Consider the following 24,519-nt stretch of genomic DNA (forward strand, 5'->3'; position numbering starts at 1 on the left):
ATTGTGTTAGTTTGGGCTTGAGGTTACCGGTGGTTTTGTTAGTCGTCTCTTAGGACTGATTTCCATTTAGGCAGTTTAGGGGGAGGTGTGGGAACGATGGCACACTGCGTGGTTGGTCCAACATCCTCCCATCTTTTGTTCCTTTTGGCCAGGATCTTCAGCCGTCTTTTGTTTGTTCATGTCATGTCATTGTCCGTAACCGCTTATCCCTTTCCATGGGGTCACGGGGTGTTGCTGCTGGAGCCAATCCCAGCCTTGTCTCAGGGCGAGGGCAGGGTACTCCCTGGACAAGTCGCCAGCTCATCGCAGGGCCCTCACTGATGAGCCATCTTGGTTGGGTCTCCTTATGTAGGCTTGCACCAGAGTCAATCGGAATCAATGGAGAACGAGCAACCTTGACCGTATTTTGTGCAGTTTATGGTTGCAGTAACCGGCGCAGTATTGTTACCAGATCATGGGGGATTACCTTTCACAAGTAAGATTTTTTTTAAATATATTTTTTGTGACAGCGCCCTGTATCATAACTAAATCTCTGCCGTTTGTAACCGTGTGAAAATCCGGTAAAAAAATCGGGAGGTTATGATAATTGTAGTTGGGGAAACACCCTCCTCAGTAGAAATAAATGCTGGGGAGTCGCATTGGAGACCCATCCAAGATGGCGGCCGCGCTGATACGTTAGCTCCTATAGGCTGCGTCAGTCTATGAGACGTCTACGTATTTTATGTCTATGGCCTCTCCAACCATGCCCCCAACGGCCTCAACACACTTCCGTAAACAAAGACTGCAAAGATTGGAGGCTTCACGTCAGTTTTACGTCACTGAACAAACAGTTTATGGCACTCCGTAACAAGCACACTCTTTTTGCCTTTCATCTCCTTTCGCATGCCTTACGCCTTTAACTCTGTCGTAACAAAAAAGTAAAGCTTCCTCCTCAGCTCTGAACATAGTTCACATCATATCTGAACAACAGTTTGAGGTGACGGAAAGACCGAAGTCTGCTTCGGACTCATGGAATGACCAAACAGGGTAAGCCAAAGTGTGCAGAGTTATCATACCAGCTTAACATGAACTCACACTTCAAAATTTTTGGGGAACGTAAGCAGAAATCAAGCGAAATAAAATGCAGTACCTATTATATCTCAAATGTCCACTGACTCTTTGTTTATACATGATACGAGGATACGATGTTTTTTGTTTTATATTTATAAAACTGTGCCCTGCTGTTCGTTAGATCCATCACCAGTAATTTTTTAAACTGCTTTCCGGGTCGCGAGGAGGTCTCCCTCGGTGTCGCCTTCGGTGTGAAGCAGCGCGGTGAGGGATGAGCAGGCTTTCTCTGGGAGATAAAGCTGCTTCAAGCAGGGTAAGTTCTTCAAGGGTTACGGCATTTGCAATATGGTTTGTGTGGGTGTGTGCATCACACATCAGTACAATGTGTTTGTATGCGCGCGCTTACATTTTTAGAAGAAATTATATCATCAACTATCTGTTTTTTTGAAAAGTATATATGAATGGGTCGGGGTACCTTTTATTTTACCACCAACAGTGATTTGGTCCCAGCTCTGGAGGAGCCTTCACTAATATAAGTTTTGGCTGCTGGTTCTGTCTAGAAATAGTCTTTTGGCTGTAATATATATATATATATATATATACTTACTTATTGTAGTTAACCTATTTCAGTTAGTCCTTGTCAATCTATAATAATGTTTGCTTGTCTGTATTTATAATAGCTGAACCGCTGGGTGGACCCCTCCTTCGCTGATTTTCCTGGGGAAAACTTTTCTCTGACAGGAATGGGCAAGGGTAGCCAAGTTCTCTGCTCCAAAGCTCAGCCCAAGAGGCCTGGGAAGAGAAAAGTAAAGGCTGGCAGCTCAAACCCTCATTCGCACTGCCTGCTAAATAAGTCAGCCCAGAGCGACCAGGATGAACCCTGGGTGGACAAATACTCTCCACGTTCACAAGTGAGCATCATCACTATTGATATCTGTTCTGGTCTATAGTATTAGATTTGCATCCAGCAAATGACTGGTCTGACTTGCAGAATTTGTCTAATAAGTTCAGTACTGTGATGTGTCTTAAGTGCTCTCTCATCACGTTAAGACAGTGAGAGTCCTGGGCCACAGGGAGTGGCAGTATAAATCCTCAGTATATACATTGACATTAGCATTCAACGTGAAGGGTGCCTGATACATGAAAATATTTGAGCTGAATCATTGAGTATGTAATTTCCTCATTAGAATTGCACTGAGGGACTTACTTCACTGCCAGTATAGCAAGTAATATTGATGGCCAGTGCCACTATCACTTTCAGTGTACATCTTAGTACCACATGCATTTACGTGGTGGTCACAGAAATGGGAAATAATCCTTCTCTTACCTCCAGTGACCAGGGGTTTATGTTTATTTGATTTGAATTTCTGGAGGCTGAAGATGTCCATATACCATCTTGTATTTTCTACTGTGATTCAAACCTGAACCTTCTGTTCTGATGTATAATGGTTACTGTGTGTGTTTTGTGTAGGCTGAGCTAGCTGTCCACAAGAAAAAGATAGAAGAAGTGGAGAACTGGATAAGAGTCCACACAAACACACAACAGGTACATGAAGTTTCATTTTTGATTCTGACAGTTCATGATATCACTGACTAAACCTTGGCTACTATCCTTATACCCTAATATTGTCTTTTAGTGACTCTTGCCTCTGTTACAACATTTTGTTTAGTGATTTAATAGGATGTCCAATGAGCTTTGCTGTCAGGAGTGTCAGTCATATAATACATCCTGCTTTGAGACCAAGATATGTTAAGAAGAACTAATCATGTAGTGTGTTATGATCTCAAACCCTTATATTGTTGTCTTTGGAGGTTTTAAGTGAAGCTGATCGTTCAGGTTTGGCCATGCTATTGTCCTCTTCAGTGTGGCATCTTGCTGCTGACGGGACCATCCGGCTGTGGAAAGACTGCCACAGTCCAGGTTTTGTCTAAGGAGTTGGGCCTCAGGGTGCACGAGTGGACCAACCCCACCAGCCATGAGCCATACAGTAGCAGTCAGCATGGTGAGGATAAAACCTTAATCGCCTACCTGCCATCAATGTTTCAGCTGCCATCAATGGTTCTGTCAAACTGAGAATTAGCTTAAAGTAATTATTAAAACAAATGAACATGACCTTATTCATGAACTGCCCCTACATGACCAGAAACATTGCTACAAACAATGCTCTTGTTTAGAATAGGTATACACAATATTGGAACACTGAATTATCTGCCTGATACTGGAAAATGTATATCAACAGCTATTTATTGTATCAATGAAATTCTTGCCGACAAAGTCATAGACAAAATTTTACCTACACTCATAAAGAACATGTATATCATGGAAGTTGTAAGTTCCAATAATTTCTACGGCTGTCCTGTTTCTGTGATGAATGAGTAGAACACAAACTACTTTGTGACAAAAACATTCATGAAGTTTGACATACATACAGTAACTTGAATAATCAATTAAGGTGATTATAAAAAGTTCAGTGTATGAATCTAATGTCCTTTATATCATTGTAACTTCTTCTGAGTGGTTCTGATAACAGCCGGTGACTTTTCTGGGCTCATTTTAATAGAACTGTTTGATACGACCATTAGAATCAGACACAAACGCTACAATGACCAAGTCTAAGGAGTCAGGAAAGTCACATGGAGCCATTTCAAAGTAGTTACAGGTCCTAAGATCAACTGTTCAAAGAACTCTTTGTAAGTATTAAGTGCATGGCACAGCTAGAAAACACAAACTATCACCTGCAGCTGAGAGAAAACTGGTAAGGATGGTCAAGGGTCAACCAAAAACACCAAAAAGCAAGTCTGCAATTAATCAGAAGCTGCTGGAAGACAGCTGTCGGTGTCCACAGTCAACTGTGTTTTACATCAACATGGGCTGAGAGGCTGGTGTGCAAGAAGAAGCCCTTGGTATAGAGGCAGCACCTTAAAGCTCAGCTTAAGTCCTGATGTGTCCTGATCACATGGACAAAGAAAAAACCTTCTGGAGGAAAACTCTGTGGTCACATAAAACAAAACTGAGTTGTTTGGTTACAGTGAGCAGCAGTGTGTTTGGAGGAGAGAAGATGAGGCCTCTAACCCCAAGAACACCAAACCTGCTGTCCAGCATGGTGCTGGTAGTATTATACTGTGGTGCTGTTTGCTGCCAGTGGATCTGCTGCTCTAAAGGAAGTAAATGGACTAATTAAGAAGGAGGATTATCTCCAAATTCTTCAGGAAAACCTAAAATCATCAGCCAGAACATTGGGTCTTAGTGTTCCAGCAGGACAGTGATCTCAAACAAGCATCAAAGGTGTTAATGGAATGGCTAAATCAGGCTAGAATTGAGGTTTTGGAATGGCCTTTCCAAAGTCCTGGCTTAATCCTCATCGAGAACATGGAGACTGTGCCGAAGAAACAAAACTGTGCTAGGAAGCTAAAAAATGTGTTGAATTTCACTGATTCTGTCACGCAGGAGTGGTCAAACATTCAACTAAAGGACGACCAGAAGCTTGTGAATGGATATCAAAAGTGCATGATTAAGGTGAAAATGGCCAAATAATAGAATTACTGTATGTATATATTTTCTTGATCCAACAGATTTGGTCATTTTTTCAGAAGACACATACTAAATTAATTATTGAACTAAAGTTCACAAATGTTTTAGTGACAAAGTAGTTTGTGGTCCACTTATTCATCACAGAAGAGCGATAGAATTGTGCGAACTGAAGACTGCCAACATATACATCTACTTCTGACTGCGACTATATAGTCGATAATATGAAGCCAAATTGCTTTCATTGACTATACAAGTGGAACATTTGTTTGCACCTTGGTAACTTTGTGATCTGCCAACAAAGACAGAGATGAAATGCTTTTAACAGTTAGAGAGGAAAGAAAACATGATTGGAATTTGCAATACATGTGTCACAAAGGTTCAGAGAGGAGGTAAAAAGTCTACAACCAATCTTATTAGAGCTAGAGAATATGAAATCGATCATCTCTAATCACTACGTCTGAGCCTTTCTTACCTTCAGCTCTGCATAAAGATCATACAATTCTTTTTTTAATATTGGTTTTCACTATTGGTAAAATAAATACATACATACATACATACATACATACATACATACATACATACATACATACATACATAGGAAAAGAATATCCAGGTTGTGCATCCCTAGTTGAGACTGAGTGAGGTTGGTGTGGATGTATTGGATTGCTTTATTTTGAAAGCTATTTGTTTATTTTCCCTAAACAATGTTTGTAGATGGGGTGGATGATTTATTGGTGAATGCAGGCTAAGGGCCCAGATAAACCAGACATCAATGAACTAGCGGCAACTAGCTCAGTACTTTAGTGCATAGATTTATTTGAAGAACTAGAAACAGAGCACAAACAGTATACCTATCCAATCCAATGAGAATCGGGAAAAAAAAGGTTTTCTAGGTTTACTTCCAGAGTATCCACACTGAATATGCCCTTGAAGTTCCCACTCAACCCATACACTTTACTATTTTCTGAGGATGAGGTGTATGAATATGAAATCTCAATGAGTCACAATGTTCTAACTTAATGAATTATGATTGACTGTTGTTTCATTTCATGGTGTTCTGCCAACAGTTTTACAGAAGAATGGTGGTCTATGGGAAAATTATTTTTGGGCTGCAGGGATTTTTTTACTGCAGTACCGCAAGGGGCCACAAGGCAGAATCGGAAGCAATGCTGATGGGCACCACCATACCCATTCCTTTGTCATAATAGAATGGAATAACATGCATGATAAAAGGTTTAGGCACTGGCAAATAGGCTGAGTAAGGAAAATCTGCCGTATGTGGTTGAAATCATGGATATTACAGCAACGGGCTCAAGGGGTGTTCCCTTTATTTTTTCTGTTTCTCTTCTTGTGCACTGAATCACTTAGCTGAACTTCCAATCATGGTGATTTCTTTCACATATGCTCAGTTGGCCAAAAAGCCACTGACAAGGGCTGACTAGTGTCAATACTCCGCTACAGATGGACCACAGATGCTCACTGTTGGCCAGTTCATTGGCTGATGCCTACTGTGTCAGGGCCTTTGCAGTTGCAATGTGATAAATAATCACTGATACCTCCACAGCTTTCATGTGTCAGTACACAGGCTCCTCCATCCTGTTTATGTCATTGCATGTGTTATTCTCTGTCTTTTGTTAGAGTGGAGGATAAACGGCTTGTCCTGCAGCTCCCAGTTAGCACAGTTTCAGGACTTCCTCCTTAGAGCCAATAAGTACAACTGTCTGAAAATGGTGGGTGATGGAGGAGCAACAGACAGGAAGCTCATACTGGTGGAGGTATGTATGTAATTGTAACATTTAACAATGGCGACACAAAACTATTGTTATGTTTAATGACATCCTGTCATGAGGAAATGGCTTGCCTGAGCATTGTCTAGGCTGTTTAGAGTAGTTATTGTAATAGCCTGCAATTGCAGGAAGGTATTGTTGTTTTGCAGTGCGAGAAAAATATAATTACAAAATAAACCATAATATTCTGTGATCAATTATCTGTTCCAATGATTAACATGATTGCATGTTAACTCTCCAGATCTGGATCTCTGAGCTGTTTTGGGAATCCTGTTAATTTACTGCTGGTGAAAACCCGATGTTTACTGATTTCGCTGCTTCAAAATAAAAGCTTTAAAATAACTAAAGGGTGACTTTGACCTGTTAAGGATTTATTGGAAAATGTGTCTGGACCAACTCTGCTGGAAAATCTCGTAATGATAGGGACTTTTAATCTATACACTGTTTCTCATATATTTTTATGAGACTATGGTGGGATGACCTCAGACCTCTAGGGGGTTCTGGGGACATACTCTACTGGAAGAAATCTTGCACAGTTTAAAGTTAAATGCATCAATCTGGTTATCTTAGAGGGCACAATTTAAAAAGAAAAAAAAAAAGTTTAAAGTTTTAATATTTTACTCATATGTCGTTGTATTTGTCACATTTTAAAAGGAAGTGCATCTCCTTACCTGTCATGCAGTGACCACATACTCTTTGTTGCTTGCTAGGACTTCCTCTGCCATTTGTTCTCTATGGCTAAGCTGTGGTGACCACATGGATGTTTGATTACATCTATAGCAGTGTCTGATCGGTTTAAATATGTGTTAAGCTATTAGAACGTCTCGTCTTTATAACTGCTCTTGCTTATATTTTGCAGGGAGAGTGGTAGATGCATCTGTAGAGCACAGGTTGCAAATGAACACTTGTGACTCCTACTACACCTGTTGCTGTGTGGTCCGAGTGTTTATAATCCGTCCGCTTTGTTTTGACGGCTATTTCTCCAGTTCCAAACCTGAAGATCATCAGTGAAATGCATTGAAGCATTGAGGCAATTCATTTCACTGTGATTGATTTGTGTGAATATAAACGCGTTTTAATTAGTAACAATGATTTCATCCCTGCCATGCTGCTTTGTTTAGATACATTTGGTCCCTGTAACTGTATATAACTGTGGACACTGCCGAGACAGGTGTTGGTGGTGATTTTTAACTCTCCACAGTAGCTCCTTTTGACAAAATCGACCCACCATTTCCTTACGTTGTCATCTTTAGGAAACTTAAATAAGCTATCAGTGTCATTACTCTGCACACTGTGGCATCCAGGAAAGATGCATCAGCGATGTGGAGGAGACATGACTGTTTAGCTGACTGGTTGACTGGTTAGCTAGCTGCAAACTATTCTAAGAGATGCTATCCAGGACTCGAGAGCCAGCAGAAAAACCACCGAAGCTAATGCGCTGAGTGTATTTATAGGGCTTCCGCAGCAGGATCGGGTTTATGCAAATCATGGCCGCGTTAGGTAACGCGGCCATGATTTTCTGACCCGCCCATTAAATCCTGAACACAGAAATCCTGAAACACAGTTTGTGAGCCTAGCTCCAAAATTAAATTCTAAATGGTTGAATGCTTTTTACATGTTTTAAAAGAAATACATTTATGACCTTTTTAATGTTTAGAAGAAAATGGCTAAATTTGCTTTACACGGACTTTAATTTAATGCTTTATCATCACTTGTCCCTTCTCAGGATTTACCAAACCAATTCTACAGGCAGCCTGGCAGCCTGCATGATATCCTGAGGTGAGATCACAACATACATTTCCCATCAAACAAAACAAAACAGGATAAGTTGCTATCTTGACACAGCACTGAAACCACTATGTAAAACTGACCAATACAGCACTGCTGGTTTAATAGCAACTTTAGTAGCAACTTTCAGTTTCTCTATTTCTGTGAAATAAAGGAGGTCTTGGAGCCCAGCATCAGTAATTGATGATAGTCATTCGACAATTCATTGCTTAGTTTGATTATTATATGTACGGTGCCCCTTGGATGTTTTCCCATTTAGTGCTTTTATAAATGGAATCATAGTCAATACAATTTGGCTTTTGTGAGAAGAAATTTACAAAAAAATGTCAATTAATGAAAATTTTATAGTGTAAAATAAGTGATTGCATAAGTATTCATCCCCTTTAATAGGGGTGGGAATCTCATGGCACCTCATGATTTGGCTCGATTCTGATTCTGAGGTTAGTGATTCAATTCGGAACTGATTATCGATGCATCTTGATGCAACAGTTTTTATGTGTACATTTCCATGCATGATTTAAAATAATAATAATTAAATCTGAGTTTGCTACTCAGAGTTTGGTAATCACTTTCTACTTTGTGATCATCATTAAAAAAATTAATTACCTTTTCTAATATTTTATTAAAGAAAAGGCTTTTCTTTGTCACAAATAGATATGACCTTTTATAAACACAGACTCCTGTCACTGGCAATGAGTATATCCCTGAGAGAAAAACGGTATACTGTAGCCTATATAAAAATGAAAAAAGCTTTCAATGCAATAATCAATGTAGTTTGCATTTCAACACATTATGGACCTATCAGCTCTTATACTAAACACATGGCTACTTACCTATCCGCTTTCATCAAAGTGTCAAAAAATGCTTTTTTTAGTTAGTGAAATGGAGATGACCTGAGTGCAGTGAATGTGTCTCTAGTGATTGTAGTATAAAGACACCTGTGTCTAAAGGTCACTGGTTAATCAGTACTCCTGGCTAAAACAACACTATCATGACAAAAGCATACTCCAAGAAAGTATTACCAAGTAAACATCAAGGGATGGATACAAAAACTGAACATCTCCTCCAGTTCACTTAAATCCATCATAAGAAATGAAAGGAATATGGAACATGTGTAAATCTGCAGGCCATCCTCACAAACTGAGTGAGTGCAAGAGGGAGACCAGTGAGGGAGGCCACCAAGACACCTGTGACTAGTGACTAGTCCAAAGCTTCGGCAGCTGACATGGGAGAGACTCTGCATATAACCAGTATTGAAGAAAGCTCATTAAATTCCAAGTACCATTCACCCAAAGACATGTGGGAGACTCCAAGTTTAACTGGAAGTAGGTTCTTTGGTCTGATGAGACCAAAATGGAGCTTTCTGGCCATCAGACAAAACGCTATGTTTGGCAGACACCAGAATCAAAATACACAGGACAAGATGTTAAGAAGTCCCTTGTGCCAACAGGTGGCGAGCATTTCCATGGCATTTGTTTAGTTGTTGAAGGTGGTAAGCGCTCAACATGTGCGTGTGTGGGGGCGGGGGTAACTTTCAGGACAGTTGGGCACAGGATACATCATCAGTAGTGTATCCTTGCAACATCCTTGGGTGTTTCGGCCTTTCACACTATACACCCTCCGCAAGGGCAGCCTGCTGCAGGATGACCAGCCCTCAGCATGTATCTTTCATCAGAACTGTCCCCAAGCTTCATCCTGACGTATTTTAGGCCTAGCATGGGTCTTTCCGCTTGAGCCAAATCCACCGGCTGCTTCTTTCTGCTTCTTCTGAGACCGATTTGATGGTATTCCGCAGAGCCTGACCGTGGATTCCTAGATCTTTTAGTAGTCTGATGGTAGACGATGCAACAAATCCTCTACATCCCACTTCAACTGGATAGACTTTTGTGTTCCAGCTGATGTATTGATGTACTTGTTTCTTACCAGATAGGTGGACAGCCTTTGTAACACAACGCTGACAAAGATTTTTCCCTCGACGTTGAGGAGACATATTGCCCGGAATTGGCTGATGTCTGACGCATCTTTTTCTTTAGGTATGAGCACGCTGACAGCCCGTTGCCATGCCTTAGGTATTATTTGCTTCTTCTAAAACCACCCTCATGAGCTTGCATAGAAAGCGTAGCACGTCCGGTGCATTCTTGTAGAGCTTATATGGTACTCCATTAGGCCCCAGAGCTGACGCTGCTCTTGCTTGCTGGACCATGTTCTCTACCTCTTTCCATTTTGGGGGGCTGGTGTCCAGTTTGAATTCAGGTGGCTGAATGGGCAGGATGTCATGTGGGATGACTAATTTCTCATGCTTTTTCGTATCTTGATCGGCCTTTTTCAGATGTTCTTCCAATTCCTGTTTTGATGTTTTCAAGGTTCCACTTTTTTCCTTTATGAAGAGGTCTTTGATGAACTTGAAAGGGTCTTTGTATAACCGTGTTCTTGTGTGTTCCTTCTTCTTATGACGTTTCCTCAAGTTCTCTGCTTTTCTCAAGGTTGCCAGTCGGCTCTTGACGTCCACTTGGAGTAAAATGATTCCTTCTCTCCCTGCGTCAGAAGCCTTTTTCCATTGCTTTTTCGTCTGTCTCCTCTCTCTTATTAGCCTCTCGATCTCCTGCTGCCTCCTGGACTTGACTGGTGTTGGTAGTTTCTTTCCATCTCTCCCTTTACTTACTCTAAACTGCTTTTCTCCATAACTGTAGATTGTGTCACCCATCCTTTCAAGCTTTTCCTCTGCTGTTCCCCCTTGTTGCTCCAAATATGTATTAGGTCACTGTTGACTGTTTCCCACTCTTTCTTTTCAACAGCTTTGGGCCATTTCACACCAGGTTTGTGCCCTTTGATCTTTACATCCAAAGGAGGTCTTTGTGGTTGCATGGGCTCCTCCACTGGCATTTCTTTGCTTGCATAACCCTCTTCGGGGTCAGGGGTGTTGATGCTCTGCGAACTTTGTTTTGTGTCCCATTGCTGTGCTTCACTCGACTGATTTGCCTGGTTGCTTTGTAAGAAGTACTGGTCAATGCAAGGCCCATGTCTCTGCTCTCTCAAGCCCTTTTTCCTCCCTTGGTGGATCATCAGACCCATGACTGATGTTACTTTCTCCCGCCCACAAATGCAAACCCGAAGCTTGCATCCTGCAGCTGTTATGGATGTCTCATGTGCCTTGCTCTCCTTGTCCATAGTCGTTTCCGTTCCGGGGTCTGTAGTTGTGTTATCAATCAGTGAGCCATCTTGCGCCCCTGCTCTCGCAGGCTCTGGGGTTATGTTCCTTTGTTTACTTTTAGAAGCATTTGCCGGGTGTCTCCAACTAACTGAAACAGTGTTGGGAACTGTTGTCATGAGTAGCTAGCCCATGACGGCCCCAGTTGGGTTTGTTCCCTCCTGTCAGCTGTCTCTCCAAGCTGTCACATAGACTTTCCCATGTTGTTAGCTTTTCTTTTACAGCAGTCACTGGACGAGACCAGATGTCAGAATCAAAATACACAGGACAAGATGTTAAGAAGTCCCTTGTGCCAACCGTTGGTGAGCATTTCCATGGCATTTGTTTAGTTGTTGAGGGTGGTAAGTGCTCAACATGTGAACACTGCACATCACCACAAACACACCAGCCCCACTGTGAAGCATGGAGATGGCAACATCATGCTGTGGGGAGGCTTCTCAGCAGCAGGTCCTGTAAGGCTTGTAAAGGTAGCAGGTAAAATAAATGCAGCAAAATATAGCGAAATCCTGGAGTACAACTTGATTCAGTCTGTAAGAACTACAGCTTGGGAGAAGATTTATTTTCCAGCAAGACAATGTGCCGAAGCATACAGCCAAAGCTACACAGAAATGGTTTAAAGACAGTAAGGTGATCTTTCTCGAGTGGCTGAGCCAAAGCCCAGACCTCAATCCAATACAGAATTTGTGGCTGAACTTGAACGGGCTGTTCACCCCCGATCCCTGTGCAACCTGACAGAGCTTGAGCAGTTTTGCAAAGAAAAATGGAGTAAAAGTGCTGTGTCCAGATGTGCAGGCCTGATTGAGACCTGTCCACACAGACTCTGTGCTGTGATTGCTGCCAAAGGTGCATCTACTGAATACTGACTTGAAGAGGGTGGATACTTATGCAATCACTTATTTTACATTGCATAATTTTTTAAATTTGACATTGCTTTGTAAAAATCTGTTTTCACTGTGATATTAAAGATATTACATTTTAAGGGGGGGGGTTACCCCTTTTTATAGTTATTGTATAAATTCTGTACCATATGTGTATTTCCCTCCACCATGATGGTGTGTCCTGCTGTGTGTCTTCCAGGTGCTTTGTGAAAACCAGTCGATGTCCTCTGGTGTTCATAGTGTCAGACAGTCTGCGTAGAGACAGCGGCTCGGGTTTTCTTTTCCCCAGAGAGATCCAGGATGAGCTGGACATCAACAGCATCAGGTTACAAGCAATGCACACTCCTGACCATGACAGGGATGTTAGACCTTTATGGCAATCCCAATCAGACCCCACAGACCCATGTTCAATAAAGTTCAGTCCCTACTGTGGACTTGTAAGAGAAAATCAAATCCCAGACAATTCAAAAAAAGACCAGATTTGGTCTGAACGCAGCCTAACACGTTTTACACTTGCTTTTACCTAATCGACAAATAATAAGCTGTAAAGTCTACTCCTCTTCCAGAGGACTAGCTGATATCAGTATCTACACTGGATGTAAGAAAAATCCTGTCTGCACTGAACTTTATTAAACAGTTTGACTTGTTCTTCGTTTTTTTCTTATGTAGAATAACATGACTTAAACTCAGTTTTGTTTTATAACCCTAATGTTGAAAATTACATATAAATCAACCTTTAAGGGTTCACCACACATGCCTTCACAGCGCTGGTTATTTCCTCACCACTTTATGCTTCGGCCTGAATTTGTTTATACTGATATGATTAGTGTCAAGAGGATAGATGATTTGAAAACCAGCCTTTATTTGAGAATTCTAAGTAATCACATGCAGATTAACAGGATATTGAATAAAACTGTTCATCTTCTAGGTCAAAAGGCACCTCTGGATTCCTCTGAACATTGTTTTGTGTTTTGTCTGTTTCCAGTTTTAATCCAGTGGCTCCAACCACAATGATGAAAGTCCTGAGTCGAATTTCAACTCTGGAGGCAGGAAAGGTGAAAGGAAGCCTTGCAACTGTCAACGCATTTTGGTATAACTATTTTTGTGTTTTTTAAGACATATTTTTTCCGTAATTCTAAGCAGAGCTGTGCGATGATGCGCATCTCAGACCAGGCATTGTTGGAAACACTGTGCTCAGGAAGCTCAGGAGATATTCGCAGTGCTGTCAACAGCCTCCAGTTTTCCACACTCACAGGTCAGGAGTAAATCACACTACACTGCACCACATCAGACGACTGGAATGAAAATTGCCATAAATCCCTTTTGATTTTTAATGACCCCGTGGCCCTCTAGACATATCATTGGAAAAGGGGCTGTGGAGGATGAAGACGGACAAGCCTGTGACTTCAGCTGTTTCCAGAAAAAAACAGAGGAAGAAGTCCAAAGAGACAAAAGAGCAGGAAGAGGAGCAGGCTATTGGAGGGAAAGATGTTTCTCTGTTTCTGTTCAGAGCACTGGGGAAGATCCTGCATTGCAAACGTGAGTTGTATCTCTTTAGTTACATATAATGGAATGGAAAGACTCAAGTATTGTCTGTGTATCTGAAGCCTGATATGTTATTGACAGGTGTGAAGGCCCTATTGAAATGTAATCAGGAATTGTAATCCTTAACTGAAATGAACAGTTTTTTGGAGGTGCTCAAAAACTCAGATCACTTTGCACAGTCATCAAAACTGGTGAACATGTATATGGTTCTCTTGCATGGGTGTGGCTAAGGAGCTCAAAAGCCCCCCATATAAAAATTTCTATGAAGTAGATGCTTGTTTGTGTGGGAGTGCAGCTGCAGGCAACCAATCAGCTAGCCGTGTCCACTGGTTTTTTAAGTGTGTTTCTTCTCCTTTAGATGTGCTGCGCAGTGCATTTGATTTCGATTGTGACGAAACTGAAAGACTCAATTTGATAGATTTCGATTTGTGACACCCCTAGTTACCACAAGATTAAGTAACAACATTGACTTGTATCACAATCTGAAGATAATGAATATGAAATGCTAAATGTCAAAAACTGGAAACAATAGACTATGTAAAGAGCTATGCAATCCAGATTAATGAAGGAAGATACATAAATGGAAATGGGTACCACAAACCATATTTAAAGAATGCTGTCATTAGGGGTCACGTGACGTGCTTGGTAAAGATGGCTGCTTGAGCCAAAGCTCCGATTAGCATCGTTAAATTAATCCTACAACTAGTTTCTAATATTGGCTTTACGAACGTGTTTCGAATTGAGAAACTTTCTTGGTCATACATGATGTCAAAACAACTCAAAAGCGGGGATATTAAGAAGCATTTGTGGCATCAGAGCGCACACCATGATGACAACGATAATGGCTCCGAGGCCCCAGAGACAGCACGCTTCAGCCAGGACATTGCTAATATTTTTGCTACACTGCAAAAAATATCCAGCGACCTAACCAGCCTTGAAAACATACGCCGAACCACAACCTCAGTTGAAGGGAATCTGTCTTCACTCATCTCGCAAGTGGTGGAGGTGGACAAAAGGGTAGAATGGCTGGACGATTCCAACAAAAAAGTGAAGGCCTCACAGGAGGCTAGCCCGCTTGCTACCAAAGCGGAGTTAGAGGATTTCCGTTATAAACTTGAAGATATGGAGAACCGCAATAGACAGAACAATCTACGATTCGTGGGTATTCCAGAAGGTAGAGAGAGCGGGGATATGATGGAGTTTATGCAGAAGCTACTGACATCGATCCTTGACTGGAACAAAACTGCGCAACCACCAGAGATAGATCAGGCACACAGAGCCCCAATTCCACGGCCAAGTTCGGGGGAGAGACCACGCTCAATCCTGGTTCGCTTCCTGCGCTCAGTCGACAGGGAGCTTATTCTACGCTCCGTGCGGAACGAATCTGGGCTGGTCTGGAAAGGTAACTGCATCATGATATTCCCTGACTTCTCACGGGCCACGCAGCTGAAACGGGATAAATTCAGGGAGTGCAAGAAGGCTTTGCGGGAACGCAACATGAAGTTCGCTCTCCTTTACCCAGCGGTTCTGAGGATCGATCACGGCGGGATCCAGAAGCGCTTTGAGGATCTGAAAAAAGCAATGGAATGGGTACCCTCAGTTATATGACCCAGTTTCCCGGAGGAGGCAAATGGACTAAGGGGACATTATGAGTAATAGGGGAGATGAGCACAAGGCAGTCCCCCCCCCTCTTTCTTTTCCTTTTCCTTTTTCCCCTCTCCTCTTTTCTCTCACTACACTGGTCAGGGATTTGTGAATGGGGGGGAGGAGACAAATACCCCTGTAATTTTATTTTAAGGGACCTCCTTAAAATGTCCTGAGGCATATGAAGTGATAATGATGCAGTCGGTCAGGATGGGTATGTCACTTGGACAGTCAACGTTCATCGACCGTCATTTTAGTTCTGTTATAACGGGGAGCGCAGAGTTCTGTGTTGCGTGCTGTGTTTGGGCAACAGGTTATTTCGGGATGGAGGGCTCTAACAAGGACATGTATCACACGCACATTGTCGTGAGGTGGCTGTTTTTTGTTTATTGTTTCTTATTTTGTTTTGTCATTTCTGTTATTTACTTCTAAAAATTATTTATGACTGCTAAAATGGACAATTTGAGTATCTCCACTTGGAATGTGAATGGCCTGGGGCATCCAATTAAGAGAAAGAAGGTATTTTCTATTCTGAATTCTAAACAATTTGATGTAGTGTTTCTACAGGAGACGCACCTCTCTGCTGAAGAATCAGAGAAATTGTGTAGAGGATGGGTGAGCCAGGTTTATGATAATGCAGGATCTAGTCAAAGCTGTGGGGTGTTAACACTTATTAACAGGAGGCTACAATTTAAATACATTAGACAATTTAAAGACACCAGGGGAAGGATCCTCATTGTGGTTGCAGAAATACAAGGTCACATGATTATTCTGACAAATGTCTATGCTCCAAATGGCGATGATCCATAGTGTTTTGCATACCTGGAGGCCAAGATGCTGCAGGCAGGAGATTAATTTGGTAATGGATCCTGTTCTTGATCATAGTAGTACTGTTCCAACAAGGGTGCCTAAACCACTATTAGCAGTGAGAAGCATGGCTGAGTCCTTGGGTTACATAGATGTGTGGAGAATGTTGAACCCAGAAGGAAGGGATTACACCTTTTTCTCTGCCACACACTCAACGTTCTCCCAGATAGACTTTTTTCTCATCTCCAAAAACCTTCTACAATCCGTGACTTCATGTTCTATTGGGAGTATTTTGGTCTCGGACCATGCCCCAGTTAGCTTGGAGGTGCTGCCTTTCAGTGACAGGATCCGAATGCCGAGATGGAGATTTAATTCATCCCTCTTACTAGAATCTAAATGTAGAGAGGCATTAAGAAATCAAATTAAAATATATATTCAGTTAAATGAACCTACAGCACCCTCTGCAGGGATTGCCTGGGAGGCACTAAAGGCTGTGCTGAGAGGCTATACCATCCAACATGCCTCTTATAAAAAAAAAAAGAAGAGTACTGCAAAACAAGCTGTGCTTTAAGACAAGATTAAGAACTGTGAGGCCAAGTTAAAAAATAATTTCAATTTTGAAGATTTAAGAGCTCTTACACAACTCAAATATGATTATAATTGCATATTGTCACTGAAAGTGGAGTTCTCACTCTTCAGAATGAGACAAAAATATTACAAATCGGGTGACAAAGCAGACAAATTATTGGCTAACAGTTTAAAACAGAGAGAACTATCATCTATTATTTCAGCGGTTAGATCAGAAGAAGGTGAATCAAAAGCTAAAACAGTAGATATTAACAGTATGTTTAGAGACTTTTATGTGAATTTACACACAGCAGAAATCCAGCGCAGTGAAGAAGATATGGAAAGGTTTCTTCAAGGATTAGATCTTCCCAGATTATCCGAATCACAAAAGACAGACCTCGATCGACCTATAACCAGTGAAGAAATTATTAGAGTAATTAAAGGCCTACCAACTGGAAAGGCCCCGTGACCAGATGGCTTTACAGCTGAATTTTTTAAATGTTACGTCACTGAACTGACACCTCTATTATTCACTATGTATAATGGGGCATTCGTAAAGGGGGAGCTACCAGCTACTTTATCAGAGGCTTTGGTAACACTGGTTCTCAAAAAGGAGAAGGATCCTTGTTACTGTAAGAACTATTGTCCAATTTCCCTTATTCCATTAGATGCCAAGATTTTGTCCAAAATACTTGCAAAGAGACTGGAGAAGGTTATGACCTCTGTAGTGCACGAGGATCAAGTGGGATTTATTCGGGGAGGCAGCTCTGCAGACACCATTAGACGCTTTATCTATATTCTGTGGGCAGTCTCGGATTCTAATTCACCGGTTGCTGCTGAATCACTCGACGCTGAAAAGGTGTTTGATAGGGTGGAATGGGGATTTTTGTTTAAAACTTTAGAAATTTTTGGATTTGGAGAAATGTTTATAAAGTGGATACGCCTGTTGTATAATGGGCCAGAGGCTGCAGTACAAACTAATGGGTACATTTCCTCATATTTTGAGTTGGGCAGAGGTACATGTCACCCTTAGCCCTCTATTGTTCTGTTTGGTCATGGAGCCACAGGCGGCTGCAATTAGGAGGGATGAAAATTTCCCAGGGGTGACGTTTTTACCCATAAATTAGTGATGTTTGCAGATGATATCTTGCTACTGGTATCAGACCCTGTGGTATCAATACCGTCATTGTTGAACACAATTAACGCCTTCTCAAAAAAATTGGATACAAAGTCAATTGGGATAAATCTGAGGCTCTCCCTTTAACAAAGTTTTGTCCGTCCTCACTCTTTCAAGCTGGCAGATTTAGATGGCCTAAACAGGGGCTAAAATATCTTGGTATCCTTTTTCCCTCTAAATTGGAGGATATTGTTAAGGTGAACTTTGACCCCTTGATACAGGGACTGGACATTGATGTGAAACGTTGGTCGTCACTGTGTCTATCCTCATGGGGGAAAGTTAATGTTAAAATGAACTGCGTTCCCAGGATTAATTATCTGCTCCACTCTCTGCCATTAAAGATCCCAGATAGTTACTTCAAACGACTCAATTTTTTATTTAAAGAAGTTTTGTGGAATGGGAAACGAGCACGCATTGATATGAAAAAATTACAAAGACCAGTCAACCGTGGTGGATTGGGACTCCCAAATTTAGTATATTACTATTATGCATTTAATCTCAGACAACTTGCACAGTGGGCTTTACCTCCAGAGAGAGCCCCCCCGTGGTACAGCATAGAGCGGTCTGTGTTAGCCCCCCTCTTTCTCCTCCACTGTCTGTCCACTAAATTATCTAAACATGAAAGGGCCCATCCTGTCACCTTCAAGGTATATGGAAAAAGATCTCCAGGCTGATGGATCTCGACCCACATTTAAACAAAGCTGCTAGTATTTGGCTAAATCCCAAGTTAAATATTAATAAAAAAATATTTATCTGGAAGGAATGGGTAGAAAGTGGTATTCTTGTATTGGACAATGTATATAGCACTAATTTATTCAAAACATTTGATGAACTTAAACAGGATTACAATCTACCTTCAATTACGCCATGCACTTCAGGGGGATTTATGGGTCAAGTCTTCACCCCCCAAAACTAGCAGATAAGACAAAATCCTCCAGGTGCTGGGTAAAGGCCATGAAGCAGCTAAATATTATAAGATGCTTATGGAAGGTGAGGGGGAGACAGGGGTTGCAGCCCTTAGACTCTCCTGGGAAAGAGACCTGGGTGTAACATATGATGAACAGGAATGGGCCAAGGTGTGTGGTAATTCTGGAACAATGTCAAGGGATTTGAGGGTTAGGCTTATTCAATTTAAGATTCTGCACCAATTCTATTGGACCCCAAGTAGACTCTTCAGACTCAGATTCAGTTACTTGTTGGAAGTGTTGTGTGGGAGGAGGTACAATGATACATGTGATGTGGTCATGTCCTAAGATTAATCAATACTGGATGAAGATCCACGGTTACATTGTTAGAGTCCTAAAAAGACATTTTGTTCTTTGCCCCAAGCTATACATACTAGGAGACTACAAAGTACTGTCTGCTTTTCCCCAACCACTCAAATCCTGGACACAAACTGTTATCATGATTGGACGACAGATTATTCTCAGGAACTGGAAGAAACATGGAGAACCTCCTCTCCAGGACTGGTTGACTGAATTGGGTAAAGTAGCTGCATATGAAAGGATGTCATATAGGATGCAGGACAGAACAGAAAAGTATTTTCTGAAGTGGGGCATGTACCTTGACAGTATATCTGCACCAAAGTAAAAATAAGTGGAGGCTCAGGAATTGTTATGAATAAGATGGAGATGTGACGATTATGTGATTAGCATTTTTTTTTCTGTACTTGTTTGTTTTTAAGTTTTCCTTGGTACTATTTTCTTTTTTATGATTTATACTTTTTATTGTAGCGTGAAGGATCTCTCTATGATCATGTGTATGAGTTTTCTTGAGATATGTATAGCCACTATATGGATAGTTGATCCCGCCTTGTTACGGGTGGGTGGGGGTGGATGGGAGAATATGTTCTCTGATGGCTATTTGTGTGTATGCTGGTACTGATTTGGAAAAGACAAAATAAAAAAATACAAGTCATAAAAAAAAAATGAAAAAAAGAATACTGTCATTATGTACATCAATTCTCATTGTATATGTGGAAGAATAACAAGTCTAGGCTTGAATCTGTCCAAAATGCTGTACAAAAAGAAATTGCTGTACTTCAGATGGTGTGTAAACTACCCAGGAAATGGAATCTTGTGGGCAATTTTTTGCCATTTAAAGGTGTACTTAAACTCCTCCTAGAAGGTTAATCGATCTCAAATTTAGTCAGCATATATGAAAGACCCTAACAATGAAAATGTTCAAACTTTTAGTTTTCATTGAATGATGGTGCAGTTTTAATATTTCATACTGAAACAGGAAGTTGTTGTAACTCATCTGTATATTGTTAAATTTGCCTCAGACTTCACATGTTTGAGAATAGACTCATCCTGAAGACATCTACATGCCAATATTTAGTTTTGGAAAGAGCCAGCTATTAGCAACAGGAATTGACATGTTTGATGTTGCACTGTGGCCTTTGTTGAACAAACATGACAATACTTCAGTAATTTCAAGTGACACAGATGCATGCTTAGTTCTTTGTCATCAACAGGAAGGACTGATGAAGGTGATCATGCAGCTGAGTGTAGCCCTGGAGCTGGTCTACCATCTCACCTGTCTCATCATCACAGAGAAGAATTACAATTAAACCCAGAGGTACATACATGCTTTCTGTAGCTCTAACATATACCAACATGCCTGAATGTCGTTTTGGGTTTGGGGAACAATTGGAACTCATCCGTCTGTTTCTTTTAGTTGGTTGTTGAGCGTTCGCACATATCTGGAGAGTTCTTCAACCTGTACCTCCACCAAAATTACCTGGACTTCTTCTCTGAGGTGGAGGATGTGGACCGAGCCAGCGAGTATCTGTCTGATGCTGACCTCCTCACTGCTGATTGGACTGTCAGTCTTTCCCTAGACATGAATAACAAATAGGAATGTTTTGATGAGTGAATCTGGACCAAAGTGCTTCTGCTGTTTGCATACATACTATTGCATATGTATTTAAGGAGCTATGATTGCAGCACACCACCAGCTTCATGCCCATACCTGCTATAGCTTATCAGACCGCAGCACATTGGTTTGTAATACAGTGAGACAGGATGTTGTACCTCTGGAAACACACCTTACAACTCTTGCTGTGTTGTACGTAGTACTATGATGAAGAAAAACAGGTAGTAGAGAGTGAGAACTTGAATGTATTAGTTTATTATTATTGATATGTTCCCCATATATTTCCAATATAGCCCATGTTGTATTGACTTGTAACCGTAATCTTTCGGGTCTATATAATGGGCTGTGCTGTGCTGTTCTCAGAGTCGCAGCACCATGGGGGATTATGGCTCTTCACTCGCCACCAGGGGGCTCCTCCACTCCAACTCACGACAAGTGTCAGTTGGCTTTAGACCGCTACACAAACCCAACTGGCTTCTGGTCAACAAGAATGTAAGTGGATTAAGGTTTAACAGTGTTTTAAACGTGATGCCTGGAACAACAGCACTTTGCAGTTCGGTGTTCAGGAAATGTAAACGACCTATAAATTGTCAACAAACAAACAATCAACAGAAGCTGTCAAACAGTCTCTATCTCCATTATAACTTATCCATAGGATATTTGTCAGATCAGTTGGCTAGGTACTGGGGGTTGCCCAAAATGGGACAGAGTGGAGTGTTTCTGTTATCATACCATGTTATCACACATGTTTTACAATAGAAACACAACAATGACTTTTCTAAGGTGTAACAGTCTGTCTTGGACTGCTTGGTGGAACAAGGCTTAAGGACTTGCTAAACAACCAGTCCATGAACATATAAAAAAACATCTCTAACAGGCTAATTGCCCCCTCTTGCATTTCAAATGATATGTGAAGAAGCATCTTTAATATGTAAAGTACTACATTTTACTATTTTGAAGTGTTGCTTAAGGCTCTCAGCAAATGATTCTGCTGTCCGGGCAAGTCATCTAAACTTATCTTCCTAAAATCTTTGTGTTACAGGTCTTTGTCCACTAATCTTTTTGCTTCTCTAGTTAAAGTAAAAACCCCTTGACTGCCCATCATGTTGGAGATGTTAGTTGGGAAGCATAGGCTGTGCTTTACCTTTAGCTCTTACAGGTTCTGCGTCGCCTTGCAGTGCTGTTCCTCCATAACATCAGCTGTGTAATGGGGGATGACCACTCACTGCCCATATGGAAGGGTCCGTTGTTGTCCAAGTTGTATTATTCTCCCCTTCTCTTTGACCCTGACAATTATTAGTAATATAGACTTACAGACTCCATCGCAAGGTTCTCAAGGTTCCCACTGAATCCAGGCAGCAGACATCAGGGTCAGATAGACACCTGGATAGAGTTCAACCTTTGTGTAAAAGCATCATTATGACAAAGAGGCACTTTTCAGATTTACCATATTGTCGCTTTTGGGTCAAAATGATTTTCAATGGCATGCTAGGGGCACTTTTACGCAAGCATCAAAATCTCTATTTTTAAAACACTAAGAAGGCTCGACACAACATGAAACATTTTCACGTAGTATCACCAGGGTCTCTACACATGAACACCACCATTGAGAACATTGTTTGTGTACACAGAGTTTACTAAAAAGGTTTTTGAACAACTCACGTTAGCTGTTGCTTGTTCCGCTAACCGTCATCCTGCCAGCCAAGAAGTGTCGATTTCCTAATGCGACCTGACCTGGATGAGTGACTATATGACTGTAATGAGACTGATGTTGTTTCTGTCAGCACCGGGAGAACTGCATGACTGCCCAGTTCCTATTCAGAAGCTTCTGTCTGACACCAGTCAGCCTGCAGACTGAACTGCTGCCGTACCTGGCGAAGCTCAACAACCCTATGAGGAACCAAGGTAAAAAACACACACACACACACACACACACTTATAAGTACAAGTCCAGTTTCAACTGGTGTGATTGAGGATCAACATCCACCTGTATAATGCAGAACTGTCACATGGCATGCCACGAATGTTCGTTAGTGGACATCTAAATAATATATCAAAGCCTATATTGTCTAACTTGAAACGCTTTCAGGTAACTGCTATATGGTGTTTTTAGTTGACACTTTCATGATACTGTTGTCATGTTGCTCTGTGGTTGACACAGTTTGTTGATAAAGAATGTAATCTTTGACTGTCAGCACAGTCAAGTAATGTGCTACTGTGAACCTTAAATCCTACTTGCTTTGATACGTTGGCATCTTAACATAATCAACAGCGCTTTTCAGTATCATTTGAATCTGACTGTGTGAGGTTTGATTAATGGAAGTGTTCTGTGCAAAACTGTCTCCCAGCTCAGATAGCTTTTATCCAGGATGTGGGCCAGATGTCACTGAGGAGGTTCCCTGGCAGGTACAAATTCTGTCTTCCCATAAACATGTTATATTCAAATGTACCTTGGAGTCATGATGACTCCTGACTAGGGCTGCACGATATTGGAAAAAACTGACGTTGCAATATTTTTTGTGATATGAAAAAATACAGGAATTTTCATCAGATGACCTGAACAGCATTTTATATTATGCTGCACTGCTGCTATCTTGTGGACAATTAACCTGCACTGATCTTACCTGTTTTTGTTGTACTGAGCTGTGTGGTACTAACTTAAATGGTCAAACTAATTAGTTGTGTAACCTGTGGTTGTGGCAACAGATGCAAGGCACTGTTGACACAGAACACGTGTTTGGTCAATATCATCCTTCTTGTGGCCAAAATAATTCCAGATACCTGACGTTGCTTTTCTTTTCATCGCAATGGCGATGCTCAAACGACATATCGTGCAGCTCTACTCCTGACAAACCTGGAGGGGTGCAGAGAATGGTAGAAAATCTGAAATGATATGAGGACCTGTCAAAGTAATCTTACAAAATAAATTATATAATAATTATAATAAATAGCACTACAGAATTCAGTGTACATTAGCTCTTTACTTCATGTTGTGTATGTACAGATCGAAACTGGAGGCTCTGACAGACAAAGAGCCGGGCGAGCTGAAAACAGACACTGAAGAGGAGGAGGAGAAAGATGAAGGTAGGGGTGGGATGGAGGAGCATCTGCCAGCCAGTCAGCCCCAACCGACTACAAGCCAAGACCTTTCAGATGAGAAGGACCTTATCATAGAAGAATATACCAGCGACTAAGCCAGACTGCTCTGTCGCACTGTTTCACCACACCGTTTTTTTGTCTTTTTTTTTGTTTAGTGTGTGTGTATACATAATTAACAAAACGAGTGCTGGGATCAGTGTTTTTTTACATGATTAAAAGCACACTTGTCACTGTTACAAAGTTTTATACACTTGCAGCCATAGCCCTTCTTCATGTAATGTTCATGACTGATAATAATTCTGATGTGATGAGTTGTTTTTGCTTCATTGAAGTGTCCTCTTTTTATGATCATACAGTTCAATCATCAGGATTAATTGTAATTATCTCCAAAAATGACCCATAACAGTTCAGTTCTGCCAGGTGAAATGTGTGTACGTGTATGTCCAGCACTATTGAAAGGTATGTTGTTTAAACCAATGAGTGTGCTAATAAAAAACACTGTGAATAGCTGATCATGGCTCTTTCCTTGAACAGTATCTTGTTCTTACACTCTCTCCTTA

At 41.2% G+C, this 24,519-nt stretch overlaps 1 protein-coding gene across 2 annotated transcripts; it reads left to right on the top strand.

Moving 5' to 3' along the window:
- The first annotated feature begins 787 nt into the window (after positions 1-787).
- rad17 (RAD17 checkpoint clamp loader component) lies at positions 788-24,469 on the top strand. Of its 2 annotated transcripts, XM_037097953.1 has the most exons (17): positions 788-1,026; positions 1,232-1,363; positions 1,731-1,961; positions 2,522-2,596; positions 2,915-3,053; positions 6,221-6,357; positions 8,096-8,148; positions 12,443-12,568; positions 13,229-13,298; positions 13,387-13,498; positions 13,597-13,782; positions 20,460-20,563; positions 20,663-20,809; positions 21,224-21,352; positions 22,645-22,765; positions 23,209-23,266; positions 23,865-24,469. In XM_037097953.1, exons 2-17 carry the CDS (start codon positions 1,322-1,324, stop codon positions 24,052-24,054), a joined length of 1,920 nt encoding a protein of 639 aa, XP_036953848.1. In that variant the 5' UTR covers positions 788-1,026; positions 1,232-1,321; the 3' UTR covers positions 24,055-24,469. The 2 variants fall into 2 exon arrangements, with proteins under 2 accessions (XP_036953848.1, XP_036953849.1); XM_037097954.1 differs by lacking the exon at positions 788-1,026 and having other exon boundaries at positions 1,231-1,363; positions 1,792-1,961.
- The last annotated feature ends 50 nt before the right edge of the window (positions 24,470-24,519 follow it).

The sequence above is a fragment of the Acanthopagrus latus genome, chromosome 5 (genome assembly GCF_904848185.1).
Source record: "Acanthopagrus latus isolate v.2019 chromosome 5, fAcaLat1.1, whole genome shotgun sequence".
In the NCBI taxonomy this organism is placed as follows: Eukaryota; Metazoa; Chordata; class Actinopteri; order Spariformes; family Sparidae; genus Acanthopagrus; species Acanthopagrus latus.